This window comes from Gymnoscopelus braueri, assembly GCF_963280865.1.
Source record: "Gymnoscopelus braueri genome assembly, chromosome: 7".
Lineage (NCBI taxonomy): Eukaryota > Metazoa > Chordata > Actinopteri > Myctophiformes > Myctophidae > Gymnoscopelus > Gymnoscopelus braueri.
The window spans coordinates 4854441-4880689 of record NC_137608.1 but is presented as its reverse complement, the minus strand read 5'-3'; the positions used below and the strand labels follow the sequence as shown (position 1 = coordinate 4880689).

The 26249-nt window shown below is 41.6% G+C and overlaps 1 protein-coding gene across 3 annotated transcripts; it reads right to left on the bottom strand.

Moving 5' to 3' along the window:
* Window positions 1–3106: 3106 nt before the first annotated feature.
* On the bottom strand, window positions 3107–18005 carry slc14a2 (solute carrier family 14 member 2). 3 transcript variants are annotated; one of them, XM_080434072.1, is made up of 10 exons: window positions 17898–18005; window positions 14454–14510; window positions 14011–14221; window positions 13645–13834; window positions 13158–13286; window positions 8808–9000; window positions 7204–7351; window positions 6527–6661; window positions 5922–5971; window positions 3107–4746 (listed from the first exon to the last, which is right to left on the bottom strand). In XM_080434072.1, the coding sequence occupies exons 1-10, from the start codon at window positions 17928–17930 to the stop codon at window positions 4255–4257; spliced, it is 1638 nt and encodes a 545-aa protein (XP_080290198.1). In that variant the 5' UTR covers window positions 17931–18005; the 3' UTR covers window positions 3107–4254. The 3 variants fall into 3 exon arrangements, with proteins under 3 accessions (XP_080290198.1, XP_080290199.1, XP_080290200.1); XM_080434073.1 differs by having other exon boundaries at window positions 14011–14212; XM_080434074.1 differs by having other exon boundaries at window positions 14011–14158.
* Window positions 18006–26249: the final 8244 nt, after the last annotated feature.

The window sequence follows — 26249 nt, the reverse complement described above, 5'->3', positions numbered from 1 at the left end:
AAGTAACAAACCCGGAAAAAAAACGTGCACACGCACGGCGCGGCACGGCACGGCACGGAACGCATGCACGTCCCCTTCGGTTCTAAAATGCCCTCTGCGTCCTTGTATGTGAGGACTAATTTCTAATAGAACCAAGTAGTATTTAACACTTATTTGGTGATTGTGTCTCCAACGGTGCGCCTCGCAAGTACGGTCCACCGTCGACCCACCCTCTAGGCAATATTAATATAGGATAGCGTATGTAACACAAAGATAAATCCCCGGGCCCTATTTTCACCAGTGCCTTACCCATTATCCCTAAACGTTGTTTGCCATTTTTTACTATTTTCCAAAACATTTTCAAATAGTTCAAATAGCCAATCTACAAGCTCACAACGTGTCGATGTAGATCGGCTCGTTGAACTGTTTGAAAATGTTTTTAAAAATAGTAAAAAATGGCAAAGAAGTTTAGGGATAATGGGTAAGGCACCAGCAAAAATACCCCCCCCCCCCATCTTTTATTCTTCTGTCTTTTCTTTTCTTTTTTGTTGCAATTTGGAAATAATTATTTTGGCTCTGAAAGTATGTTCATGATTATGATTAATAGAAATGTGATCCCAAATATTGCACACTCTACACAATATTGCGCAGGGTACTTGAGTATTTCAAATTTCCAATACTTTTACTTCTATTTCAATACATCTCGGATCCAAATATTGTACTTTTACTCCACTACATTTATTTGAAAACTTGAGTTACTTGTTACTTTTCAGAAATAAATTATTATATTATGAAACATACATTAACCACTGTAGCCCTATTTTATACATAGGCTATTTGAAAATAGACGATCTACAAGCTCACGACGCGTTGTGAACTTGTAGATCTGCTATTTTCAAATATGTTAGTACTTTTACTTTTGGTACCTTAAGTACATTGTGATGCCAATACTTTTCTACTTTTGCTCAAGTAAATTTTGAATTCTGGACTTTTACGTAACAGAGTATTTATCTATTGCAGTATTGGTACTTTTACTTAAGTAAAGAATTTGAGTGCTTTTTCCACCACTGGTATGTAGTGATGTTCTAAACCGTGAGACACATACAGGGTTGGGAGGGTTGGTTTTTGTTCTGGATGTGGGGCCACTCTCACACCCACAGCTCGCCCAAGAAAGAGAAACAAAGGCAAAGCTAGATAAACAGAATACAATAAAGCTGAAGACCGATATAATGCCTACAAATTGCGTAGGCATTGTGTAGGCATTGCATAGGCAAAGCCAGAGCCTTCTATTAGAGAGTTGCGCCAATGAGGGGTCAGAAACAGCGTCGGTCACGTGGTTCATGTAGCTGGAAATAGTGACAAGGAGCCGTCGACTTCAATGCATTCCATGAACTTCCGGTTTAGGGATTTGTCACTATTCGCCAATATATGTGTATGTAGAAGACCTGGCCCGAAGAAGTGAACGCAGTTGGCGTAACTCTCTAATAGATGGCACTGGGCAAAGCTAGAAAAAAAGAAAGAGAAACCCCTCGCCCAAGAAAGAGAAACAAAGGCAAGCTAGATAAACAGAATACAATAAAGCTGAAGACCGACATAATGCGATATAATGCCTACAAATTGCGTAGGCAATGTGTAGGCACACATAGGTGACATAACATGATATGTTATGTAACCTATAACATGCATTACACATACTTCAGACACCACCAAAGGCTTATCTTTTTCCACGAACTACACAGTTCCGTGACAATCAGTTCCAAACAGAAGCTGAACCTGAAGGTGTGGTATTAACCAAGTCAATACTATGGAAAGGTCAGCCTCTCAGCACAATGCACAATGTTCAAAAACTTAAGTGTACATTTCAACTGGTCATGACAAATGCTAGTCTAAAAGGCCTTGAGTGTGAGTGCAAGGGCTCAAATGGGACAGCACTGTAAAGATGCATCCTTCATTCATGACACTTTCCATTACTTTCCATTACTTAAATGAGTAGTTCTAGTAGTTCTAATATGACTTATTTTCTATACTGACAGTACCGGTGGAGTCTCCTACTGGAGACATTAGCGTCTTTCCACCTTTCAAATTATTGGCTCAGGAATGCATCAAAAACAAAATAAATCTCCTCATATCATGGGGTGTGTAATTGATAGAAAATAAGTAATGTTTTTGGGTGAACCACTCCAAGTTATCCTTATTTTACAGTCAATGCTTTAAAGGCTGCGTGCCTCATGTCCATAACTACTTAATGATTGACTTTTGGAGGATATACCCTGGTAACAGGACAGGATTAAGACTTTGTAGTAGGTCCCGGCCCCCAGGGCTATGATGACCAGTCAAGTGCAACTTCCTATAGATGTATACATACAGGTAGGTTTCCAAACTGCTGTAGCACACGGCTCCAAAATGGGCCTAAGAACGCAGTCTCCAACCACTTCATTGTGTGAGAGCACTGATGCCTCGTTTTGACAATATTTCGGGTGTCATCGTCACTTATGCCATGAGGATGTTTTTGTAGTGCAGAGGTCTTCAACAGGGGGTCCGCGGAGGTACTGCAGGGGGTCCGCGAAATTGTTTGATAAAAAAAAAAAAAAAAGTTTAAAAACTTTGTTTTTTCCCCAAAAATGTCTATGTCTTTAAACATAACATGACATATTTGAATAGCTTAGTATTGAATGCACAATAACATGGTATGTTTATACATATTTTGTAGAGAAAGAAAAGGTCTTTTGCACACCTACTGGGACAACCTGTGCGGGTAGGAGCAGGCTCCAGGCAACCATTTGTTCATGTTTATACATAAAATACAATTGTATACATAAATATACAATATATGTGGTGGCCTACCCCCTACCCTACGAGGTAGGGGGTCCCTGCTCCATCGCCCCATCAGTTTGGGGGTCCCTGGTCTGAAAAGGTTGAAGACCCCTGTAGTGAATCCATAGGGCTTTGACTGCTGAGACGTAAGCAGACCACTTATTAATTGTGGAAAGACCTCCTGCTTCAATAGACATACATGGAGCAATGTATGTACATTAGGAGACGCGGCTTTCCCCACAGAATAATACAACCGATCTGCTGTGGATCTTCAACTTTCAATAGAGCTTAAGTGGACAAACAGGCATCAGACGGAACTTTATATTTTAAACTTTATTAAAAATAAATATATTTATTATTTATACATAATAGTAAACAATAATACAAAAAAAGAAATAAAGCATGGAATGAAAGCGCTAGAGAACATAATTATGAGTGCATGGACCCGAGGCGGCCATGTTAGACATACTATACATGTTACACTGAACGTGTTCTACACATTCATTACGTTCTACTGTACATATTAACATGTGTGTGTGAGGAATGCCTTAAGCCCTATAGGGGTTTCGTATATACTTCATATCCCTGTGTTACTTCATCCTACAACAATTGCCAAAAGAAAAAGCTCCTAATATTTATAATTTTGAATAAAAAAAATATGTACATTTTTGACAAATGTTGAATTTATGTTGAACTTCTTTTTTTTTTTTTTTTTAATTTCGTAAAAAACATAAGAAATGTATTGAAACTTTTTGGAAACTTATCACCTGTAACCAAAAAATGCACCAGAATATAGCGACACCGGGTATTTAAAGTGCTTAACCCATTAAAGCATCTGTGTCATTTTAGATTTTTGCGTTGACTATCAAAAAATAGCAGATATACCCACAAGCTCACAGCGCTGCGAGCTTGTACACCTGCTATTTTTGAATATTTTTGAAAAAATCTTGAAAATGTGAGAACTACTGATTTAGACACCGGCTTCGAATGCTATAAATGCATTGAATGGGAGATTATCACGTTTTATCAGACCATTCATTGGGCGTAATCAGGAGCTACTGACCTACTCGGAGTAAGAGCAGTCCCCACAACATGATTTACGATGATTTAACTCGAACGGCACTGAGTAGGCTCAAGCGAACTGGAGCCACGTGAGGGACTACCGAGCGAGCGGAAGCGAGCGAGTTGCCGTCCCGAACGTTGAGGAACGTTGAGGAACTTTTTGCGCGCCTCCGTCATGGTCCGAAACTGAACTTTTTAAGTCATCTCCGTCTTGATAACACCCAATGAATGGTGTGATAAATCGCGGGTAGGTCAGTATGTCGCCTACTCGCCCATTCGATGGTCTGATAAAACGTGATAATCTCCCATTCAATGCATTGATAGCATCCGAATGGGGTGATTTAGAAGGCATTTGTAGAATCGTCCTTTGGGGTTTTAAGTGCTTAATAATGCCAAAAATCAGGCATTTTCGGAGACGTACACGTCCGTGCATTCTCCGTCTGTGGTTTCACTCTCTGTCGTGAGGTTTCCTATGTGCGTTGTCCCCGCCTCGCTCTCCTCCTCCTCCGTCTCCATGCTGAGCATCACCCCTTCGTCGGGGGACGACATGCCGCTCCTCCTCTCCTCCTGCATCCGCTCAATCTTCAGCTTCAGCTGCTCCTTCTCGTCCAGCCGCGTCTCCTCCTCGTCGTTCAGTTGCACCTCCAGTCGCACCTCCATTTCCAGAGCCTTCTCCTGCTCCGCCTTCTCCTGCTCCGCCTTCTCCTGCTCCTCCTTCTCCAGCTTTTCCCGTTTCTGCTCCTTCTTGTGCTTCCAGTACCAGGCCAGGTTCTTCTCCGGGTAGTTGACCTTGGCCAGGGGCAGCTTGAAGATCTTCTTGCACTCCGTGGTGACCTGGAGGAAGGTGAGAGCGGACAGGCAGAACGGCCAGGTGCAAGCGGGGAGTCCAAACTGAAAGACAAAAAGAAAACAATCATTGACATGTTTTGTGATGTGTCATGGTTGATAAAGCTCTAGACCGATATATATCGGTTTGGCCGATATATCGGTCAATATTTGACGATATCGGCATCGACAATTATGCAGCCAGTGTGTCCCGATTTTGTACCAAATTCAACCGAGCGTCCCTATTTTGGCCATGGTCATAGGCACATATTTTTGAATAGGGCTTTAAGTGGTTCAATAAAATCTAATGTTTTTTTGCTTGTTGTTTAAAGTTAAATATTCGTTTCAAATTTTAAAGGGTCTACCATGAATTTAATAATATTTAATATCATATTGTTTATGAGCCTAAATCAAGCCTCAGATATACTCATTCCAACTAACTTCTCTCTGGCTTACAAAGCACTTTCACCTGCAATACCACATTGTCCTGTTTTTTTTTTTTAACTGTAAAACAGGAGGGATTGTACCCTGACGTGACGTGACGTGACGTGACGTCACGTCACGTCACGTCACGTCACGTCACGTCACGTCACGTCACGTCACGTCACGTCACGTCACGTCACGTCACGTCACGTCACGTCACGTCACGTCACGTCACGTCAGGGACCAAATCAGTCTGGCCTGTTTTGAGACCAATTTACAGAAAACCCCAGATTTGCTGTGAAAGCCTGAGTGTTTAAACTGGGGTATTTTTGGGGATAGAAGAGAGGTAGGGGAGACCAAAAACACAAAAAATAAGAAAAAGTTCAAATTCATGGTTTAAAGTTACTATGTAACTTTTATATATGAATGAAATCTAATCGTCCAATCAGTATGTTAATACAATATAACTTATACAATTGGGGTGGTTGTATTTGGTCTCCCTGCTCTTCTATTGAGACATTTAGAACGATTTTTGATTCAATTAAATTGATCCCCTGAGCAAGTAGGCAGGCTCTATTAGCTCAATGCTAAAAAAATAATCAGCACGTGCGCAGAAAACCGGGTTCAAATCCGGGGTAAGAGAGGAAAGTTACATAGTGCAGCTTTAAGTTATATACATACTGTACTTTTAGTTTGTATTATTAGTATCTTTTATTATTATGTGTTACTCGTTAGTTAAATTAAATTAACTCAAATGGGCTGGCATGGGTCGGGCTCTGGTTGATACATGAGCAGTGTGAATAGGATGTTGTACTTACTGCAGTCATAATGTTGGCGATGGCTGATCCCAGGTATGCACAGAAAAACGCTAAGAGAGAAGACAGATATTCAAAATATTAAAAAAGGCAGCACAATAAAGTGCAAATATAAGTCTGCAAAAGTTAATACATGTACAGAGTGCTTGATCAGTAATAGGGGTCCTCCTGTCTAAACAGAAAATACATTTTCAGATACCGATCTCATCCAATCAAGAGGGAGAACAATTAATATTCTGAATAAACAACTGAAATTGATATATTATCTTAATTGGATTCTCTCTTCTGACTGGATAATATTGGTGTCCCAACCTGAATATGTACTGTATTTTCTGTAGCTGGAGTCTGGAGAGACAGGGGGAGTACCGTTACTGAAAAAACTCTAGAGCAATGATATCAGAATATAGAGCTTTAAAAGGTCAACTATGCAATATTTCTGGTCTGTGTGTGTACACACACAGGGAAGGTGTATTTTGTTTTGTTTTGTTTGTATTAAGAGTAGCCAATCATAAATTTTTACCCCCTTTTTCTCCCCAATTTCTTCGTTATGCCAATTCATTCCTCCCCACTGGCGTTTCAGTAGTATATGAGCAAAAGTATGCACTCACCACAGGTGATGGCTAGCAGGTGCACCTGCCAGGTGAGAGCGTAGAACATTCCACCGATAGCGATGCAGGCCAGCACACAGTTGTATCCCCACAGGCCAAAGTAGATGTCTCCAAACGGAGCCGCCAGGGCCAAGCCTTTAACACAATGTACAATTTTTTTAGGCATTATAGTTATAGCAGATGCTCTTGTCTTGACACACTCAAACTTTTAAATCAGTCAGATTGTGTATAATGTTAAATATCACAGCAAATTATTAGTGCTATGCCATAGTTTTCCCGTCATAATTTTCTTGTCTTGTCTTATAAATCAGCATAATGACAATAACATTTTTGAATCCTTGAAATGTTTAATAAGCTAACATCTATTGATTAATGATTTGTACATCATTTTATATTCCTAATTCCTTATGTTCGGTGTCAGGCAGAAACCTTAACTTTTCAGGAAATGGAAAAAAATAACGTGTGTTCCAACAGGTCCAATTACATTTTGGTCACAAGCTCTGGATAATACTTTTTAAGGACAGCGCCTGACAGCGACGATGTGGTAGCCTGGTAAACCATCGCGGTCGCGTAAATTCACATCATCATGCGTCCTCTGCAGACCTGTGAATTCACGCGACCGGGGCGGTTTGCCAGGCTAACGATGTGGTAGCTTTCCTGTGTGTCCTGTAGCTTACCTGAGACCATTCCCACGGTGGATCCCAGAACAGCGTGGACACAGGTGATGGGGGAGCTGATGAGCAGTGAGATGATGAAGATCCCTCCCGTCCAGGGGTTGTCACAGCCATACACCTGACCCACGCCCACAGGAATGGACCTGAAAAGCTAACACACATTACACACAGAGAGGTTAGTTAGTGATCGACCCAATCACCCTGTCGGGATTTATTCATCAATAATGACAGCTACCCGTCAATTATCTCTTGCTTTAATCCATGAGACATGCACTTATGCTCAAATCTCTTGCTGTGCAAGGTTTCTGGAAAATAATATTTTGCCTAAGTCAGCTCCTCGTGACACTGGTCACCTCTGGTAAAATCTTCTATCTCCTAATTGAAAAGGATCATGCTGTTCCCTCCCCTTTTAGTATAATGGCCTATCCCCCTATAGTGTGACTTGGGCCTAAGTCACATGTTTTTGTGACTTAGGCAAAAACAAAATCTGGGAAAATAAATCAGTAAATCATTTGGCCTAAGTCAGGTTTTAATCCTATTTATGGACATAAATCTCTTATGTTACATAACTGACACTGTTATTTTTATGTTAATAGTCATAATTTTTTTATAAGCGTTTTGGGTGAAATTATTAAGACATATCATATAGTTTTGTATCATTTTTTTTCCCTAAAAATAAAAAAAACTTAGGCTATTAGTTTAAGAAGGTGACGATATTTAAGTTAAGTACAGAACAGTGGAGGTACAGTACTTCTTTGACCTATTATGGTCAGGGACACTTTGACATGTATGCTGGGTGGGCCAGGAGGCAAATCGGTGAACTTTCGATGACCTCTACAAACTCAGCTATGGCCGCAAAACGACAATATTTGCACGGTGAAGTACAGTAGTTATATAACTTGACAGTTCGATTGAACGTCTTCCAGTTTCAAAACATAGTGTGACACACCCACCCCGTCAAAATTGAAATGACACAGATGTGTTGACAGATACACTTTTCAAGTACAGAATGAAACCTGGCCAGCCATCTAAATACACACATGCAGTGTTGGGCAAGCTACTTTAACTCGAACATTCTATACAAAATAATTATATAAGCTCACAACGCATCTCGGCTTGTAGATCAGCTATTTTCATGGACGAGAATAAACACACAAAACTAGGGTCCCCAAATTATTTTGGGGGGGTCCCCAGATGATCTCTTATTGTGCAACATTGTTTTCTCACTCAACAGTAAACAAACCAATACAGGGTATCTGCACATTTCTAAAGTTACAATTGAATGACTTTTAAGACCTTTTTTGATACCAAATTGGCCAAATATTACGTAAGAAAGAGGCAAACATTGTGAAAATAGTGAATAGAAAATAGAGCTTGTAGTTCGGCTATTTTCACAATATGTATCTGTGGAACAGAGTCAAACTAAATGTAATTCCTACAATTCCAAGTGCTTGTCAGGGTGGGGGGTCCCCAGTTCAAATATGATTCATTGGGGGGGGGGGGGGGGGGGGGGGGTCGCGGCCTGAAAAGTTTGGGAACCCTTGGCATAGTGCATACACAGAGTTCAGAATGGCATATATTCACAGCAGTCCCTCTCTCTCTCTAACCTTGGCCAAGTCGATCTCAGACCAGGTGATGTTGGGCATCTCGTCACGCGGCTGGATGAGGACCTGAGGGAAGTGGTGGTTGAAGTGTCCCGTGGCCACCATGTGCACACACACCAGGATGTTGAACGGCAGCGTGAACACCGGCAGGTCCCAGCGACTGTTGATGGAGGCGATCGCACTGGACACTATAGGACTGACCCACACACACACACACACACACGCACGCACTTGTATTACTATACTTGTGAGGACTTGTGATCAACATTTTAGGACAGCGATTTTAATTACGAATAAAGACGTTTACACATTTAGCCATTTTTAACATTAAAGGAGTATTTTACCCCCAAAAAATCTTATTTTCAATCAATTACACACCCCATGAAGACTTGAATTCATGGATTTTGTTTTTGTTTTTGTCGCAATCCTGAGCCAATAATCTGATGACCGGCGGAAAGATGCTAATGTATCCGGTAGGATACTCTAGCTCTAGACTCTTTGAGTCTTCTACCGGAGAGACCGCCGGTCATCAAATTATTGGCTTAGGAATGAGACAAAAACAAAACAATCTCCATGAATTCAAGGCCTCATGGGGTGTGTAATTGATAGAATTTTATTTTTTGGGTGAACTACTCCTTTAAGCCTGAAACTGAAAAGTAGTGTCAAGGATATTTGAACGTAAACATTTAAAGTGAACTAGGTTGTTTTGATGCACCCTGCTTCTTAAGACTGGCTGGCACCTGAACTTAAGTAATGCAAACAATGTGTATTGAGACTGTCTGTTCTCACCGTCTTCTCGTGTCATGTGTTAATGAAGAAGGTGTCAAATCTGACTATGAAAGTACCTTGAAGAATTTGTGTTACACCCCACCCTGAAGGGGTGGAGACTGGGAGAAGCCTATTTAAGTATGTGCTGGCCATTGCTTTGATTGAGTCAGCTTGTATGTCCCATTGATGACGTGTACGTTGGCTCCACTGTATTAATACCTTTAAACTCTCTCATACTTTGGAAATGTTATTCTTGTCTGTCTCATCATTATTGTGTTATGAGTGCTCCATACAGATTCTGCTTTCACAGTAGCAGATCGACAAGCCCACAACACGTCGTGCTGCAACGCGTCGTGGGCTTGTAGAAGGTGTGCGGACAGTCCCTTCTTTGCGCTTATATCTGCCATCACCCACACACGTCTCATGTTGCTGTGCGGCGTCGTGTTTTTCCATGTTGTCCCCCCCAGTAATGCAGCGGAAAATTAGAACTCGGTGGTGACACGAATTCTGAGTTGGAAGCGGGGGGTCGGATGCGAACAGGAAGCGTGACAGCACTGTGGTGCCCTCGTACTACTCACACTAGTCAGGCATAGCCTGCAGTAATACCCCAGGCATCCGGCAGACACATATACGTCAGTCGTAAACATGTATGACTGCTGTTCAGAGAAGATATTTACAGCATGCAGCAGGTCAAGTACGTTTGTACTTAACATACTGTACTGTACATGTTTTCTTTGTACCACTACACAATGAGCACGAGTTGGCCCTGCAGCGCTACGGTGTATGTGTGCACATGTCTGTGGGACATGGGGATGTACTGTAGCCATACGTACAGAATGCATGCGTATACAGTTTACAAACACTTTGCATGCGTGTCTGTGTGGGACACGAGTTTGCAGGGCCCTGGGCTATGAGCAGGCTCAAGGCCCCCCGGCAGCTTGTGTGCACGTGTCCGTCATAGGGCTTGAATGTACACAGTGGTGGAAAAAGTACTCAAATGTTTTACTTAAGTAAAAGTATCAATACTGCAATGTAGAAGTACTCTGTTACAAGTAAAAGTCCGGAATTCAAAATTGACTTGAGTAAAAGTACAAAAGTATTGGTATCCAAATGTACTTAAAGTACCAAAAGTAAAAGTACTAAAATGTTTGAAAATAGCAGATGTACAAGCTCACAACGCGTCGCATCGTAGATCGGCCATTTTCAAATAGCCTAGTTACAAAATAAGGCTAAAGTGGTAAATGTATGTTTTATAATGTAATCATTTATATCTGCAAAGTAACTAGTAACTAAAGTTTTCAAATAATTGTATTGGAGTAAAAGTGCAATATTTGCCTCTGAGATGTAGTGGAGTAGAAGTAAAAGTATAGACAATTGGAAATACTCCAGTAAAGTAAAAGCTCACAATTGTACTTACAGTACCGTAAGTACAGTACTTGAGTACATGTACTTAGTTACTTTACACCACTGTGTGTGGGACAAGAGTTTGCATGGCCCTGGGCTATGAGACCAGGCTCAAGGCCCACCCGGCAGCTTGTGTGCACGTGTCCGTCTTTGACATAGGGCTTGGACGTACAATTGTGTATAGGGCATGTATCCGTTTGCAGCTTACCAACATGGTCTACACGTGTCTGTGGGACATGGGCATGCATGTACAATATGTAGGTAATGTACGCGTTTACAGTTTTACCAATATTTACAAGCGACAGTAAAAAAGGCAAAAATCGCCTCTAATAAGCAGACTTGGCAACACTGACTAGGCCTGTCACATTGAATACATAATCGCCTATTCGCAATTATTTGAAATGATCAATTATTTAGCAAATAATTGTCATCCTTTCCATGTTGAAAAAAATGTATACACGTTTATACATTTTCAAACACACAAAAAAAATAGCAGATCTACAAGTGTCACATTGTGTGAGCTTGTAGATTGGCTATTTCCACTATTAGTTTGTTAGCGAGGTGTGAAAACTGCAAACGGTGCATGTGCGGGCGTGCGTGCAGCTTCAAAGCTAGTGGAGCTGTGCTCCATTAGGCTTCACCGGCAGCCCACCCCTGACGCCAGGCATTCGTCATCATTGTCAGTCACAAACATTCATGACTGGTATGAAACATAAGAAATATGTACAAGAAAAGAGTTCGGTGTCTTAGACACAATGAGCACGAGTTGGCCCTGCAGCGCTACAGTATGTGTGCACATGTCTGTGGGACATGGGTATGTACAGTATTGTAGGCATACGTACAGAACGCATGCGTATACAGTTTACGAACAGTTTGCATGCACGTGTCTCTGTGTGGGACACGAGTTTGAAGGGCCTTGGCTATGAGCAGGCTCAAGCCCCCCCCGGCAGCTTGTGAGCACGTGTCCGTCATAGGGCTTTGCATGTACAATTATATAGGGATGTACATGTATGTGTTTGCAGCTTACCAACAAGGTCTACACCTGTCTGTGGGACATGGGTGTACAAACACGTGTTAGCAGTTTTCCCAAACTTTGTGCGTCTGTGGGACACACAATACACGTGTCTGTGTGGACATTGTGCTCTATAGTTACCAGATTTTGCGAGAGACAAAAGCAGCCAGGGTCTACAAAATAAGGCCAAAAGAAGCGACCGGTTTAAGTTTTACTGCCTAAAAAAAACATACTTGAAAATAGCTGATCTACACACTCACAGCCCGTTATGACGCTGATTTTATGCTTGGCATGCGTGTGGCTGGTCACGCTCCAAAGATAGACGATCTATAGCCGATTTTCTTCACACAGCTAGGCATATTAAATCAGCCATTACTATGCCATCGAGGCCTACCAAAATATGATGTTGTCTAAATCAACTGTACATTTCATTTCACATACAGTCGACTGAAACTAGACTAAAAGTAAAACATTTCAGATGACTAAAATGTGACTAAAATTAAATTTGAATTTTATTCAAAAGACTATGAAACTAAATCAAAGTGTGCTGTCACAAATTAACTCTGCCTCCCCATTGTGTACAAATTGGTCTGTGAGACACTAAAGTGCAACTATTTGCAAGACTTTCTGCACGTCTTGCCCCACTAAAGGAGCATGTAACCCAGGTCACTAGTGAAGGAGGAAGTACACTGTACTGTACTTATGAAACGTGGAGATAACCTTGCTGTGTGTTACGTGCTTGTTATGTTCTACACAACAGTGCTTACATACAGAGTAAGAGATGAGCTGCCACGATAGTGACCCAGCGCCTTTAAAACTGGAACACATAATCGGCATAGTTTGACTGTTCCTGTGTCAGACGAAAGGTGATTGATAGAGGTCCGGGCTGATTGCTATCTGGACCCTCTTATGAACTATACCTGGGAGAAAAAGGCAGGCCTGAGACCAGCCATGTTAGATCTAGAAAGCGCTGTGTGTTCATGCGATTTGATTGTCATTTTCCATCACATGATACTCTGTGCTGAGCAGGAAATGTCCATTTCTGCTGGGTATTTGATATCAAAACCACTCACTAGTGTCAATGAGGAATCTGGATGGGGCACTCAGAACATAACACACACACACGCACGCACGCACGCACACACACACACACAGTGAGTGTAACTCACCACATCAAGGACATGAAGGCGTTGGGCAGCAGCAGCCACCAGTACCAGTCTCCAGCGTTGGAGAAGACTGCCATCAGCAAGCCCACCAGGATGCCGTTGTATCCATACAGACCGGCCGCTATCGCCCCCCTGAGGCAAGGAGATTTATGGGGTGCAACTGTTAGTCAAACTAATCGATTTAAATCGATCATTTAACACAGGGGTCTTCAACAGGGGGTCCGGGACCCCTAAGGGGTCATCAAGAGTTTTTAACCACTTCAACCCAAGCATCCCTATTCTGATTAGCCGTAAATAGCAGATATACAAGCTCACAACGCCTCGCAGCACGAGGAACAGACCAAGTACAGAGCAAAGGTCAAGTTTACAAAGTATTGAGGGGTTTAAATGTCTGAAAAAACTAACATGAATCCAACACATGTTGCATACAAAAATATCAGTCAAAACATGGCTAATGTGGTCTGTGTTGGTGATGACTCTGATGACTAACCTGCTCTGACACAGCAGGAGGGCTCCGAGCGTGGCAAACAGCGTGCCCACGAAACCGTTGAGCGCCCACCAGTAGTTCTGCAGGACGAGACCGCCGAATATGACCAGCCCACTCAGGGGGTTGTTGACGAACATCACCTGGGCCGCGCCGCGCAGAACCCAGTCCAAGATCTGCAACAGGATGCACTGTTCTGGAGGGAGACGAGTTCCACACGTTCAGACATGTGCAGACAAAACGAAAACATTGAAACCGTAAAAGTCTGAGAACAGCAGCCATAGTGTGTTAAAGATCTGTCATGGCAGCAATTGGGGTCAGCCCTGGGTTCCCCTCTGTTGCGAAATTCTATTCTTGATCAAATCTTCTTACTTTCCATCCATTTGGCGAACACCGGCATGTCTCCGGCGAAGTAGGAGACTCCCTTGAGGAGGCGAGCCCTGTCCCTCTGCAGCCTGCTGGGCCCAGACACCTGCTGCTGCTGCTGCTGCCCTGCATCCGGATGCTCTCCCTGGGGCTTCTTGTTGTCAGAGGACAGAGATAGAGTGAGGTTTGCCATCAGTGGCTGCAGTTCCTGGAGATCCGGTCATGGGAGGAAAAAAAATTATTACAAATGTATGTTTTTTTTTACAACTCAAATCACATCTACGTGCTGCTGGGGGGGGGGGGGGGGGGTCCTTGACGTGAAAAAAGTTTGAGAACCACTGCTGTAGCATTTCCAGACTAGTTTTGTTTAGACAACTTGGTCTACAGGTAAATAGGCAGAGAGCACAAATGACAGAAATATATTTTGTTTTTAAATGAAGGTTTCTTACTGTGCGTGGACTGGGGGGACGACGCTGTAGAACAGACGAGGAACTGCAGCAGATTTCCTACGGAAGACAAAAGTACAGATGGCAGTCAATGACAAGGCATGTGAGTAGTGATATTAATGGACATTATAACTGCAATGCACGTTAAAAAGAAAAGAAGTGCCTCAGTTAATTCAGTTTGCTTTTTTTTCCAAATGTCCACCCTCCATTGATCCTAGGCTCTTCCTTTTCTTCCTTCACAGGTGGATCAAATGGAACCAAATGAACAGAGCCTTAATCAGTGTCATTGGTATTGGTAACACCTGTGAAGGAACTAGTAAGGAAGGCCCAATGTCTTGCCAATAGGGCGGTTGTGCGGGGTGCTCCTTCCATTCCGACATCTCACCACTCCGACTAGTGGCTTCCGCGTGCGGTTAGGGTTAGGGTTAGGGTTAGGTATAGGGTTCGTCAACGTCGGAAAGGCGACATGTCGGAAAGGAGAAATGCACCCCGGTTGTGCATAGAGCCTATTTCTGTCTGATCATATATACATTACTCTGTAAGTTATTTGTAAAATATATATTTAGATCAGAGTGAGAACATTTTAAGAAACCTCTCTTATCCACAAATGATTGTCTGCTCTGTTCCAATTAAATATACTTTTAGTAAGCCTCTCTTCTGGCAGTTCCAGGCGATTCCACAGTCTAATCATTTCACCTCTCGGCCTTGTCGGGCAGCTTTCCCATCCTGTGTCACCTTCCATAGCTAACTTAGTAGTGCAGCCTACTTATAATGTGCACCCAGAGAAAGCACCCCAGAGCTCTTATCTGAGTAGTTCTACAGTCCTCAAAGCCCCACACTCCTGCTGCATAGAATAGGATGGAAACAACCATAGAATCATAACGTTTGGTAAATGTAGCAAAACCTAAGTAAGGCCACAACGATGCACACTGACATAAACATAGGCTATATAGCCCACTGTATATTTGTATATATCTGTGGTTAAGCCAGATTTATACTCTCTGTCGCGCGATGGAGCATAACTTAACTTACTAGTAAACATGATAACAAAGACAGTAACGCTAGCGCCTTACGTAACAGTGAATAGAAGAAAGGATGGTGGCTCAACGAGTTAGAGACACATTCTACAGGCTGTAGGCACAGACCCAAAGCCCTGGGTTCACACATTAATCATGACCATGGGTGTGTGTTGTGTCAGTGTGTTGTGTGCTGGTCTCTCTCGACTGTCCAATGAAGGACAGATTCCCTTAAGATCATCTTGAAAGATTTCACACAATGAGGGATGCTTTGTGGCTAGGTCTGGCGCCTGGCATTTTGCTTTACAATACAAAATGACCAACCCTTTTCTGCACCAGTGCCATATGAGACTCCAGTGTGTTAAAGGTGGGGGTTTAAGTGAGATGTGGGGGTTAAAGCAAAAGGTTCTTGTGTGTGTGTGTGTGTGTGTGTGTGTGTGTGTGTGTGTGTGTGTGTGTGTGTGTGTGTGTGTGTGTGTGTGTGTGTGTGTGTGTGTGTGTGTGTGTGTGTGTGTGTGTGTGTGTGTGTGTGTGTGTGTGTGTGTGTGTTCATACTACAGCGTCACACAAAAGCATCAAAAGTAGCAGATCTACAAGCTTGAATTGCGGTGCGAAGTGATGGGTTTTGAGCTTGTAGATCTGCTACTTTTGCTATTTTAACATTTCAATCCTGAAAAGTAACAATATCCTGTATCCTGAATGAGTTATATCTCTCCTGATTGGATAAATTGTTATCCTGATATGAAAATGCATTTTCTGTTTTATTGTTTTTATTAAAGAGAACTGGAGCAACAGGAATGCCTTGTTGACTGAACAAACGCTCTATACTATAGCAATGATTTCTATCACAATATACAGCTAGAACTTATTTTAAAGCTATTTTAACCGCACCAAAGGTGTAGCTGTTTTAGAACTCACAACTCACAACAGGCACAACTGGGTTGTGCCTGTTGCCAGGCACAACCCAGCGTTTAGATTAGTTTCAGACTGGCTAATAAATGCCAGTGTGATACGAATCAACGGTACTTAATAAACAACTATAGTTATCAATTAATAGGTGTGTAGACATCGGTGCACAACTCAACTTAATGAATGACTACAGTTTTTTCTCAAGAGCTACAGTATAGAGTACGATGCCTTTTATCACCTTCATTTTCAAGTATTTGTTCATAATCACATGTCCTCTGCTTATTTTAAAATACACATTAATTTAGCTCATAATGAAATAACAAACTAAAGCAGGAGCGTTGGCGAAACGGTGAACATCAACAATAAAAGGTTACCCGCACGCTGCCACTTGCACGGTACATGGCGGATTTATTAAGTAACTCACACGACCTTCCTCAGGCAAGATTCAATCAAATATCTTGAATTCTTATATACACCCCTCTGGGTCAGGATTCAACCAATCAGGTTTGAGCATAATGTTTAGTCCAAAGAGGTACAGCTTGTGATGATAATCTGTGGTCAATTACATTGTTCAATATGACACAAGCGCCTCAAGAATATGCATACATCATTGAGTGAGAACACAGAATTACAATGATGCATAGAAATACAAAAATAAATATGAATTTACAAACAAGGAAGACAACAATAACATTACAAATTTAAGAGACATAAAGTCACTTGCATTAATTGCATTTGCATTCATGGCATTTGCTCTGTATTCCTCCACTCCCTCTGACAATGAGAACTGGACTTTGTCTCTTAAATTTGTCATTTAATAAATGCTTAATTAACCCTTCATGTACCATGCAAGTGGCAGTGTGCGGGTAATCTTTTATCGTTGAGGCTCTACTAGCTAAAATAAATCCTCAAATTTCAGCAACGTGAGGGGTTCGAATCCGGGCTAGGTCATGGAAGTTACATAGTGTAGCTTTAATTTATCCACTTGTAACTCTGAGAGTGTACAAATGCAACCAAACGGACCCTCAGCGGTCCGAGTTAAATGAACACTGAGGATTTTACACTACCTTCTCTCACACTAACCTCCTGACTCGACTGTGATATTAATAGATGGGTGTTATGTAACCGAGCATGAAAACATGTTGCTTCATAAAGTGATTCAAATCGTTCTACCTTCACTTCTACATTACATATCATTAATGCATACTACTGTAAGCTGGTACACATGACATATCGCTATTTACGCTCCACATTCTGCACAATGTATTTATGCATGTATGAATATTAACGTTGCACGATAAAGTTTGTTCCTAGACCTGTGTGTGTGGCTTGACTGAGTCGTAAGGTGCATAAGGTCAGTCATAAGTGAATGTTACTACCCGTTTGTGGTGTGACTCTTTCATGAGGTGCAGAAGTGAATATTCCTGTTTGTAGTGCGACTCAGTGATAATGTGCATAAGGTAATCATGCTACCTGATTGTAGTGTGACTCAGTCATAAGGGGCATAAGGCAATGATCCTACCTGTTTGTAGTGTGATTCAGTCATAAGGTGCATAAGGTAAGGTAAGGTCCAGGTTTGGTGAAGTTGCTCTGACGGAAGCAGATTGAACAGGACCTCCGCTCTGAGGCTTTTATAGCGTCCCATGGTCCCTACCCTCTCATCCTCTCTCTCTCTCTCTCTCTCTCTCTCTCCACCCCCTCTCCTCTCCTCCCTTACACCCTCTCATCCTCCTCTCTATTCCTCTCTCTAGTTGCTGTCACTATAGTGTGACAGCAACCTTGCCAGACATACCTCTCTCTCTCTCTCTCTCTCTCTGCGTGGACATGTGTGTGTGCGTGTGCGTGTGCGTGTGTGTGTGAGAGAGAGAGAACTGGGTGGAACAAGTTTGTTTTTGTTGGCATGTCAAAGTTTGACAGTGCTACAGTTGGCATGATCAATAAATGCCACTCTTCATCTATCTCATAATCATGTCACTCATAATGCATCTCTTGGTATAGTTCATGTTATTACTGACTGCCTCTCCAATTTAAGGCATTAGGCAAAAAATATATCTATAAGCCCACATGAGCTTGTAGATTGGATATTTCTGGCAAAGAGATTTGATATAGAGGAGGGGCCAATGTTACTTCTCCCGTAGCACGTCACTTCTGTGAGCATTGGCATAAAATTTGAAGACCTGAAGTGTGTTGGCATCGAAACGGTATGGCTCAACCGCAGAGGTGTCAACTATGAAAAACTACTCCTACAAAGGGAATGCTTTTGGATACACTGTTTAAAAATGTGTTTTCCCCTGGGTATGAATGAAGAATGCAACATGGCTCCTTTCTAAAAAGTAAAATTGCAATTTGATGGATCCATAGGGATAAACTTGGGCACTGCCATTCTCCTGATGCCATCCAACTATATGGTGTTGTTCAGTATGTATTTACTGTAGATGCTTTATCACTAACAGTCTTTGATTGATTGAATACTTTATTAGTCAGAAATGTAAACAGTAAGAGGAAAAGTCAGATATTAAGGCTAAAAGGATAACTAATATAAATAACATTATAGACCGAATATACTGAACCAATATTATAGAATGAGAATACAAGTGTATAAGCGTTCAGGCTCTGCTACATTTTTCTCCCTGCTCAGCACAATTTAGACAACCATCATTAACCATTAAGAGCAGGGAGATAGATATATAATAACAACCCCCCATGGGGAACAGAACCAATAGCAGAGCCTACTGGTGGTGCTGGGGTGGTGGTGGGAGCAAATGCCGAATGACAACAACCATAACACACAAAGCGGAAGGAACGCACACTTAGGTGAGCTTAAGTAACCCGCCCAATTGGTCAGCTGATTGCCACGTCAGTGTATGACATATGGGTCTTGCATGACGCTGTATACAGCCACATAGCAATGAGCATGAATGTAACCTCTCGAGTGTATACTGCCTGAACTAAACTCGCAGGCTACGTATCATTTAACTCACTCTTGTCATTCTTAGTGCGAGGATATTGCACCAGAGGAATCAGGTGGTAACAAAAAGTCACCAAAACACATTAAGGTTCTCGACTCCCTATACCTCGAATCCCTACCCAAACACGTGTGTGTGTGTGTGTGTCACTCACTCACACATAAAATGCTAAAGGTGCATTAATGCGTGTGAATTTAGTTTCAATATCATTATGCAGTGCTTTCATTCAATGCAAATATAACCGCATCCTGATGATGATGGCTGAGGTCACCAGTTGCCTAAAATCACCTGTTAGTGATCACATTATACACCACGTTACTCCTCTTTGAGTCTGATGAGGTTCCTTTTTTATACACATTGTGGGACACTGATCAAGGCCAAGACACAGAGATGCAGGGTACAAACCCAATAAAGGGCATTTATTGGGTTCGCGCTTCACAGAGCATTGTTTATTAAATCTTAAATCATAAGGTAAGTAAGGGAAACACAGGTTCTTCCCGGGTTCAGGGTTTCCATTCACATTTAATTCCATGTATTTAGAACGTTCCGCTGGTTGCCTATAAAGTAAAAGAGACAGTCTTTTAGTTCTCAATTTCACTAGCAATGTTACATTGATAAAGGGAAATAGTGGAGTTCTCGCTTATCGCCTGAGCACCTGTCCATTCACCAGGAGAGCCAGTGGAGACTGAGACAGAGTGGCTGTGTTTGTAGTTTGGTGCCACACCTAGCCGGTCCTCGCAGGTGCGCTGAGTTGCGGCTGATTCATGATGAGGAGAGGTAGGTACCGCCCCTCGATGACGTGGCCTAGGCTGCGGTGCTGTCTGCTTGGCCTCTCTCTGTCTCTCTCCCACTGTTTCTCCCTGGTGAGGTGCCGCCTGTCAGGCGGTCTCCCAGCGAGACTCCACAACATACAGTAGTAACCTGTAAATGTACCTTGTTTTCAAATAAAAGACCTTCATGTGACGTTGACTTACAGTGGTTACTTTGTAGATTTTGATTATTATTACAAAACATACAGTACCACTTCAGCCCTATATACATTTCGGCCATTTGAAAATAGCCGATCTACAAGCCCACAATTGTGTAGATCTGCTATTTTCAAAAGATTGTTATACATGTTATGCATTTGAAAAGTTTGTTTTTGTAGCTGGCTTTTAACATTGCTGATGTAATGCTTTAGATGTACCGTTGTGTGTAGCTATATAGCATCCGTCCGTTGGTAGGTAGTGACCCATCCAACATGTCGGATCTTGGCCACGCCCCCAAATCACGCCCCCCCCCACCAAAGCAAAGTTTTGCATGCCCTATTATATATGAGTAAATTAACTCATTAATAACATCAGGTTAAATAAATGAGCAAATCTAATGATTCACGCTTGCATGTGTACATATAACCTTTGGTTAAATCCATCAAATCGTGGGTATTCTTTGATCTCACTGATCAGTCATAAATACAGGCTGTATGTCACATACGCAGCAGGTGCAGCTCACATACAGGAAATGCAAAACCACAAAATGCTGCTGCAAGCCTTCGAGTGTACCTCAGCAGTCATTTCAACCAGTCGATATCATATTCCTTCTTTAGGCAAATCAAGTGATAAACTTATGTTAAGCCTATATCCTAAAGTGGGCTGTTCAACATAAATTACGTTATAATACATTTCCATATGTTCAACAATGGGCGTCTACTTGCACTCTATAACAGGGAGCGAGCTCATAATGATGCTGGAAACTCAAGAAATAATCAGGTGCAACACAAGAAGGAAGCACATCCAATATTGCTTTCTCTGAGTTAGTCAGCTACATATTTGAGACAAAAACTGGCAGTGAAGAGTCCAGTAATCCGCCTATCTTTAGGCTTGCAGACCTTGTTCACTTTTACAAAGAGCGATTGGATGTGAATGCTACAAGACCGAAAGAACAATTGATATTACACATTCCACCTCTGGTACCACATACGCAAGGGCGAGACATATTGATGGCCTTCAAGAAAGATGTAGACACAATCTTGGCAGAGACAAGCAAGTGCGATGAAGCTATTCATTTGGATAAGGCTACTTCAATCCTACGACATGAGATGTTGAAACATAAGTCGACATTTGAGTCTTTTTTGGCAGGTGACACTGATGGTGCTGTTCCACCATTACTCCTTCAATGTATTTGCATGATCGAGCATGGTTCAGACATTAAATCACAACTGGAGCATGGGGCATCCAAATCTGACATGTCTTTGGAAAAACCAGAAAGCGACATCTCAATGATATGCTTCATGAGAATGGTCTAAGTATTTCATATGATCGAGTTCTAGAAATCTCTGCCCAGCTGGGAGAAGCTGTTGTAGCTGCTGTAAGTATGTCGAAGATGGTGTTGTTGGCCTGGGCGGTAGCGTGGCGGTCCAGGCACCCTAGGCTGCAATGCCAGCATACTCTGTCAGCATACTTTCCCTATCCCTCTCAACAAAAGGCATTTAAAAAAAAAGAAAAGCAGATGGTGTTGTTTGCCCACCAATCCTGAAGAAAGGGTTGTCGCCCACAACCCAACTGCCACAACAGCAAGCACATCCTTCCATGGCACCAGTGTATCAGTCTTCAAGCACATAAACACAGATGGGGAAGGGGAAGGGCACGCAACAACAGGAAATGGTGGTTAAGACAAAAAGAAAGACATGCATTGATTTTTACATACAGTTTGCTACAAAGAGCAGCATTACATTTACAATGTCTGTATTTATTGTAGTGGGACTCCTCATCTGCGCAGCAGCGTCAGAGCGTCAGGTATGATGAACATCTTTCTGTCACGGGGCAACCCGTGCCCTATACATAAAGACACATGGGTTAAGGGCATTTCACGCACACACACCACACAGCTGCGTCCAATTCATAATCAAGACCACCGGCCGGTTTGGAGCAACTGTTGGAAGTGTGGCAGATATGTCCTAACAAAATGTCAATACTATAATGTCAATACTGTTGAATGCATTCACAAATTCACAAGTAATTCACACAGACTTTACAGGGATAAAACATTCAGTTTATTGTGTAACCTGTGTTAAAAGGAGTTGCTCATTGTTTGTCACCTGTAACTCCTCTGCAGTACTGGCACTGTGGGTTGAATTGCTAAACAGAGCATCGACCAAACCATGTAGCTTAAGTAGGGGAGGTCCCAGTGGAAGGTGCCATGTACTGTAGAGGAGGAGGGGTGTTTCACAATGTTTATGGGCAAAGTATTCTATGATATTCGGAAATGAATTCAAACACAAAATGGTGTTCAGTCTGAAGGTACAATATCTATTTATGTTTGGTTATTCAGGATATATTTGTCAGCTTGTAGATGAGCTATTTTTGAAGGTTAATTGCTTCCTCTGTTGTGGTAGGATCCTCTCCTATAAAAAGGAGACTGCATAATCAGAGCCTCAGTTATGTTCGGGCAGGCAGAGAGCTAAGAGCCCAGTCAGAGCTGCCAGGGCCCCCTCATAGGGGTGTAGCCTAGTGCGCTTTGTTTTGCATTAGTTTCCTGAGTTGGTTATGTTAGTATTTTTTTGGCCAGTATTATTTTGTTATTCGAATACATCTGCACTGTAAAAAGCTACACCGACTTTGGTGGAGGAGAAGTGGGGAGAAATAAAAACCACAAAAGAGCAATTTCTGACCTCCGGTCAACTTTACACTTTGCATAACTTTGCAACTATTGTTGAAACCTACTTCTGTAGCTGAAGTCTAGAAGCCTAATTGAAACCATGGCTAACCTAATTTCTTTATATATTATTTATATATTTATTTTAAACATTAGCCTACTAATTCTTTTTTTATAATGTCATAATGTTTTCCAGTGGTGTCACAGACTACCCCTGCTGCAGATGAATACGTATCTACCCTTGCTGCAGAGACTACCCCTGCAGATGAATACCCATTTTCAACTGATTACGATGTCTATGACTATGATGTAACATTTCAAGGTACCTTAATGTAATAGAAAATAAAAGTTTATCTTGATTTCAAATGTAATAGCCTAGCTTGTATTAATCTAATGTTCTATGCTCCTTAATGTTTCCCCAAGAGGGTCAACATCTGCTGTTTTAGCTCTGCTAGGCTATGTCGGTGTGTTTAAAATATAATTATATTCATTTGACATGGTTCTCTATCCTTGTATCTCATATCACTATATTCAACATTATATATATATATATATAGTTTTTTTTCCTCTTGCTATTTTTTATCACATTAGACCACCCAACTAATTAGGCTGTTGCTGAAGGTGACATTGAGTAGGGGTGGCTTTTTTTTCTGGTGAAAGTTACAGGAGTTTCATACTACAGTGTCACAAAAGTAGCAAAAAAAGTGAAAGTCTGTCTGTGGGTTTTTTATAAATATTGGGCCTCATGCAGCAACCGTTCTTAAGAGGAAATTTCTTCTTAAACCCACTTAAGTTTTTATAAGAAGATTTTGGTATACCAATGTTTTCTTAGTTGCGATCTGTTCTTAGGTAAGAACAGAATCTACGCACACTTTCTTACGAGGACAATTCTTCTTAGACCCACTTAAGAAGTTTTTAAGAAGATTTTGGTCTACTCTAATGTTTTCTCAGCTGTAATCTGTTCTTAGTTAAGAACAGAATCTACACACACTGAAGAGCACTTAGGGTGGCCTTTGAGTTCTTAAGTGTGACTGTGACATGTTCGTGCAAAAATAATTTATTCTCGAAGTTTCTTCAATTCTACAGTTGTATAATATAGGATTTAAATTACAATAATATTTTATCATATCTTTAGAGCAGTGGTTCTCAAAGTGTGGTCTGGGGACCCCCAGGGGTCCTTGAGGGAGTTCCAGGGGGTCCACAGCAAACGGGGAACAGTTTAATCACTTGAACCCTATTTTATACTTTGTTTGAAAATAGCCGATCTACAAGCTCACAACGTGTCCCATTTTGAGCTTGTAGATCGGCTATTTTCGCTGGTAGAAAATATTTTCAGGTGGGGGTCTTTAGCCAAATGCGTGTCAATTTGGGGGTCCTTGACATGAAAATGTTTGAGAATAACTGCTTTAGGGTTTTCAGCTGGTCTGAAATCACAATCTAACCCAAACAGACCCGGTTGAGTTGAAGCACCAGCCCCATACCCACCCCATAACCCCCCACCCAACCCACACTCACTTTTCCCGTCCCCTTCCTACCTGAAAGCCCCCCTATACCCACCCGTCATACCCATCCCCATACCCCCCACACAGCCCCTACACACCCCTCCTTGCACCACCATATTGCACCACACCCCTATTTCCACTCCATTACATAACAAGCAGCTGCTACCTTAAAGACCCTCCATATCCACCCACCAGCTTTCAGTAATAAAATGTTTTATATCCACTACTAACGCTACTCCTGAACATGAAATATGGATAACATGCTAATTTCAGAAAATTTACATTGATGTCTAGTGGTGATATGTTGATTAATGTGAAAGAAATAATAAAATACATTCATTAATTAAATAAAATAATTTGCTGTTCACTTCAGAAGTACCTCCACAGAACTATTGATTTATTTATTTTTATGTTTGGAGTCTGGTGTTCAACCATCTTTAGACTTTAGTGTAGGTATTCTTTACTTCATTCTCTAAACTTTATTTCTGTGTGATTTCCTGTGATTTCTGTGTTCAGCAATCACACACAGGTGTGACTGCAGGCAGAGCCATGCAGTCATGCCTTATATGGGGATTGGTGGGGCGGCTCCCTATGGTAATTAGGATTAACTGGCACACCCCTTCAAGTTACGAGGATTGGGATTCATCATCATAAGAACATAGTTACGAACAATTCTTCCTTTTAAGAACGTTTCATGAATCTGTCTCGACTTCTCTTAGGAATTCACTTAGGAAGAAATGTAAGAGGAAACATTAGGAACTTATTGCTGCATGAGGCCCATTGAACCTACTTAAGATCTTGTGACTACATAATAATTACATTGGAATGGATACATAATTGGAACACAGGTTCTTTCTACCATTGCCTGAAAAGTAACCATTTGGACATACAGTACATGGTATCTGCCCGAAAGCAACAATGTTTATTTATTTAATTAATTATATTTTTGTTTGCATAAACAAGATGAGTGTAGGTACAGTAACATCTTTTATGAGAAAGGGTCAAGTAAAAAGTGGTTTTGCAAGTGATGTGAGAAACCCTGGAAGGTCTTATATGAGGACCTGACCTTATCTTTACGTTACATTACATAACATAATTGTATTAAATATAACATATTATGATATAAAATACAAAAATGAAAACGTGGCTTGTCTAAAAAGGCACTGTAAATGCCTATTCGGTTAGTTGCCCACTTCAGTGTTCAGTTTATTTATTACTAGTTTTCTTTTGAAGTCTGATTGGCTGGATGAGACAATTACTAGTTGGAAATAAGCATTCCATAATGTAACGCCTCTGTATTTGACACAGAACTGCCCCCTAGTGGTGTAATATCTGGGGGCATGTAGAAGCTTGTCCTGCCTGGTGTTATAGACCACCGAAGTCCTGACGTCATTCGTTCATCCCCACTTTGCGGAAGTAATTTCTCTATGGAGAATAACATTGGGTCATCTTAGAATCGTCTCATATAAGAATTGTGGTCCAAAAATAAACACACTGTCCCGGCGATATTGTCAGGGAGGAGGTTCTGTATCGTTTATGATAGTCAGTCAATTATATTTGATACAGTCTGTTTCTGGCGAAAATGTAACTAATTCGGCGGAAGTAACATTAGCGTTTTCTCACCGTCAGTTGATGCTTCATATCCATAAGAGTCAAACCGCCGGGGTCATTTGTTTATTTTTGGAACACAGTTCTTATTTGACGCGATATTAAATACGTCTATGGGATTCAGAACGGGGGTGGAAAACTGCGAACCAGGTAGACAAACAAAGG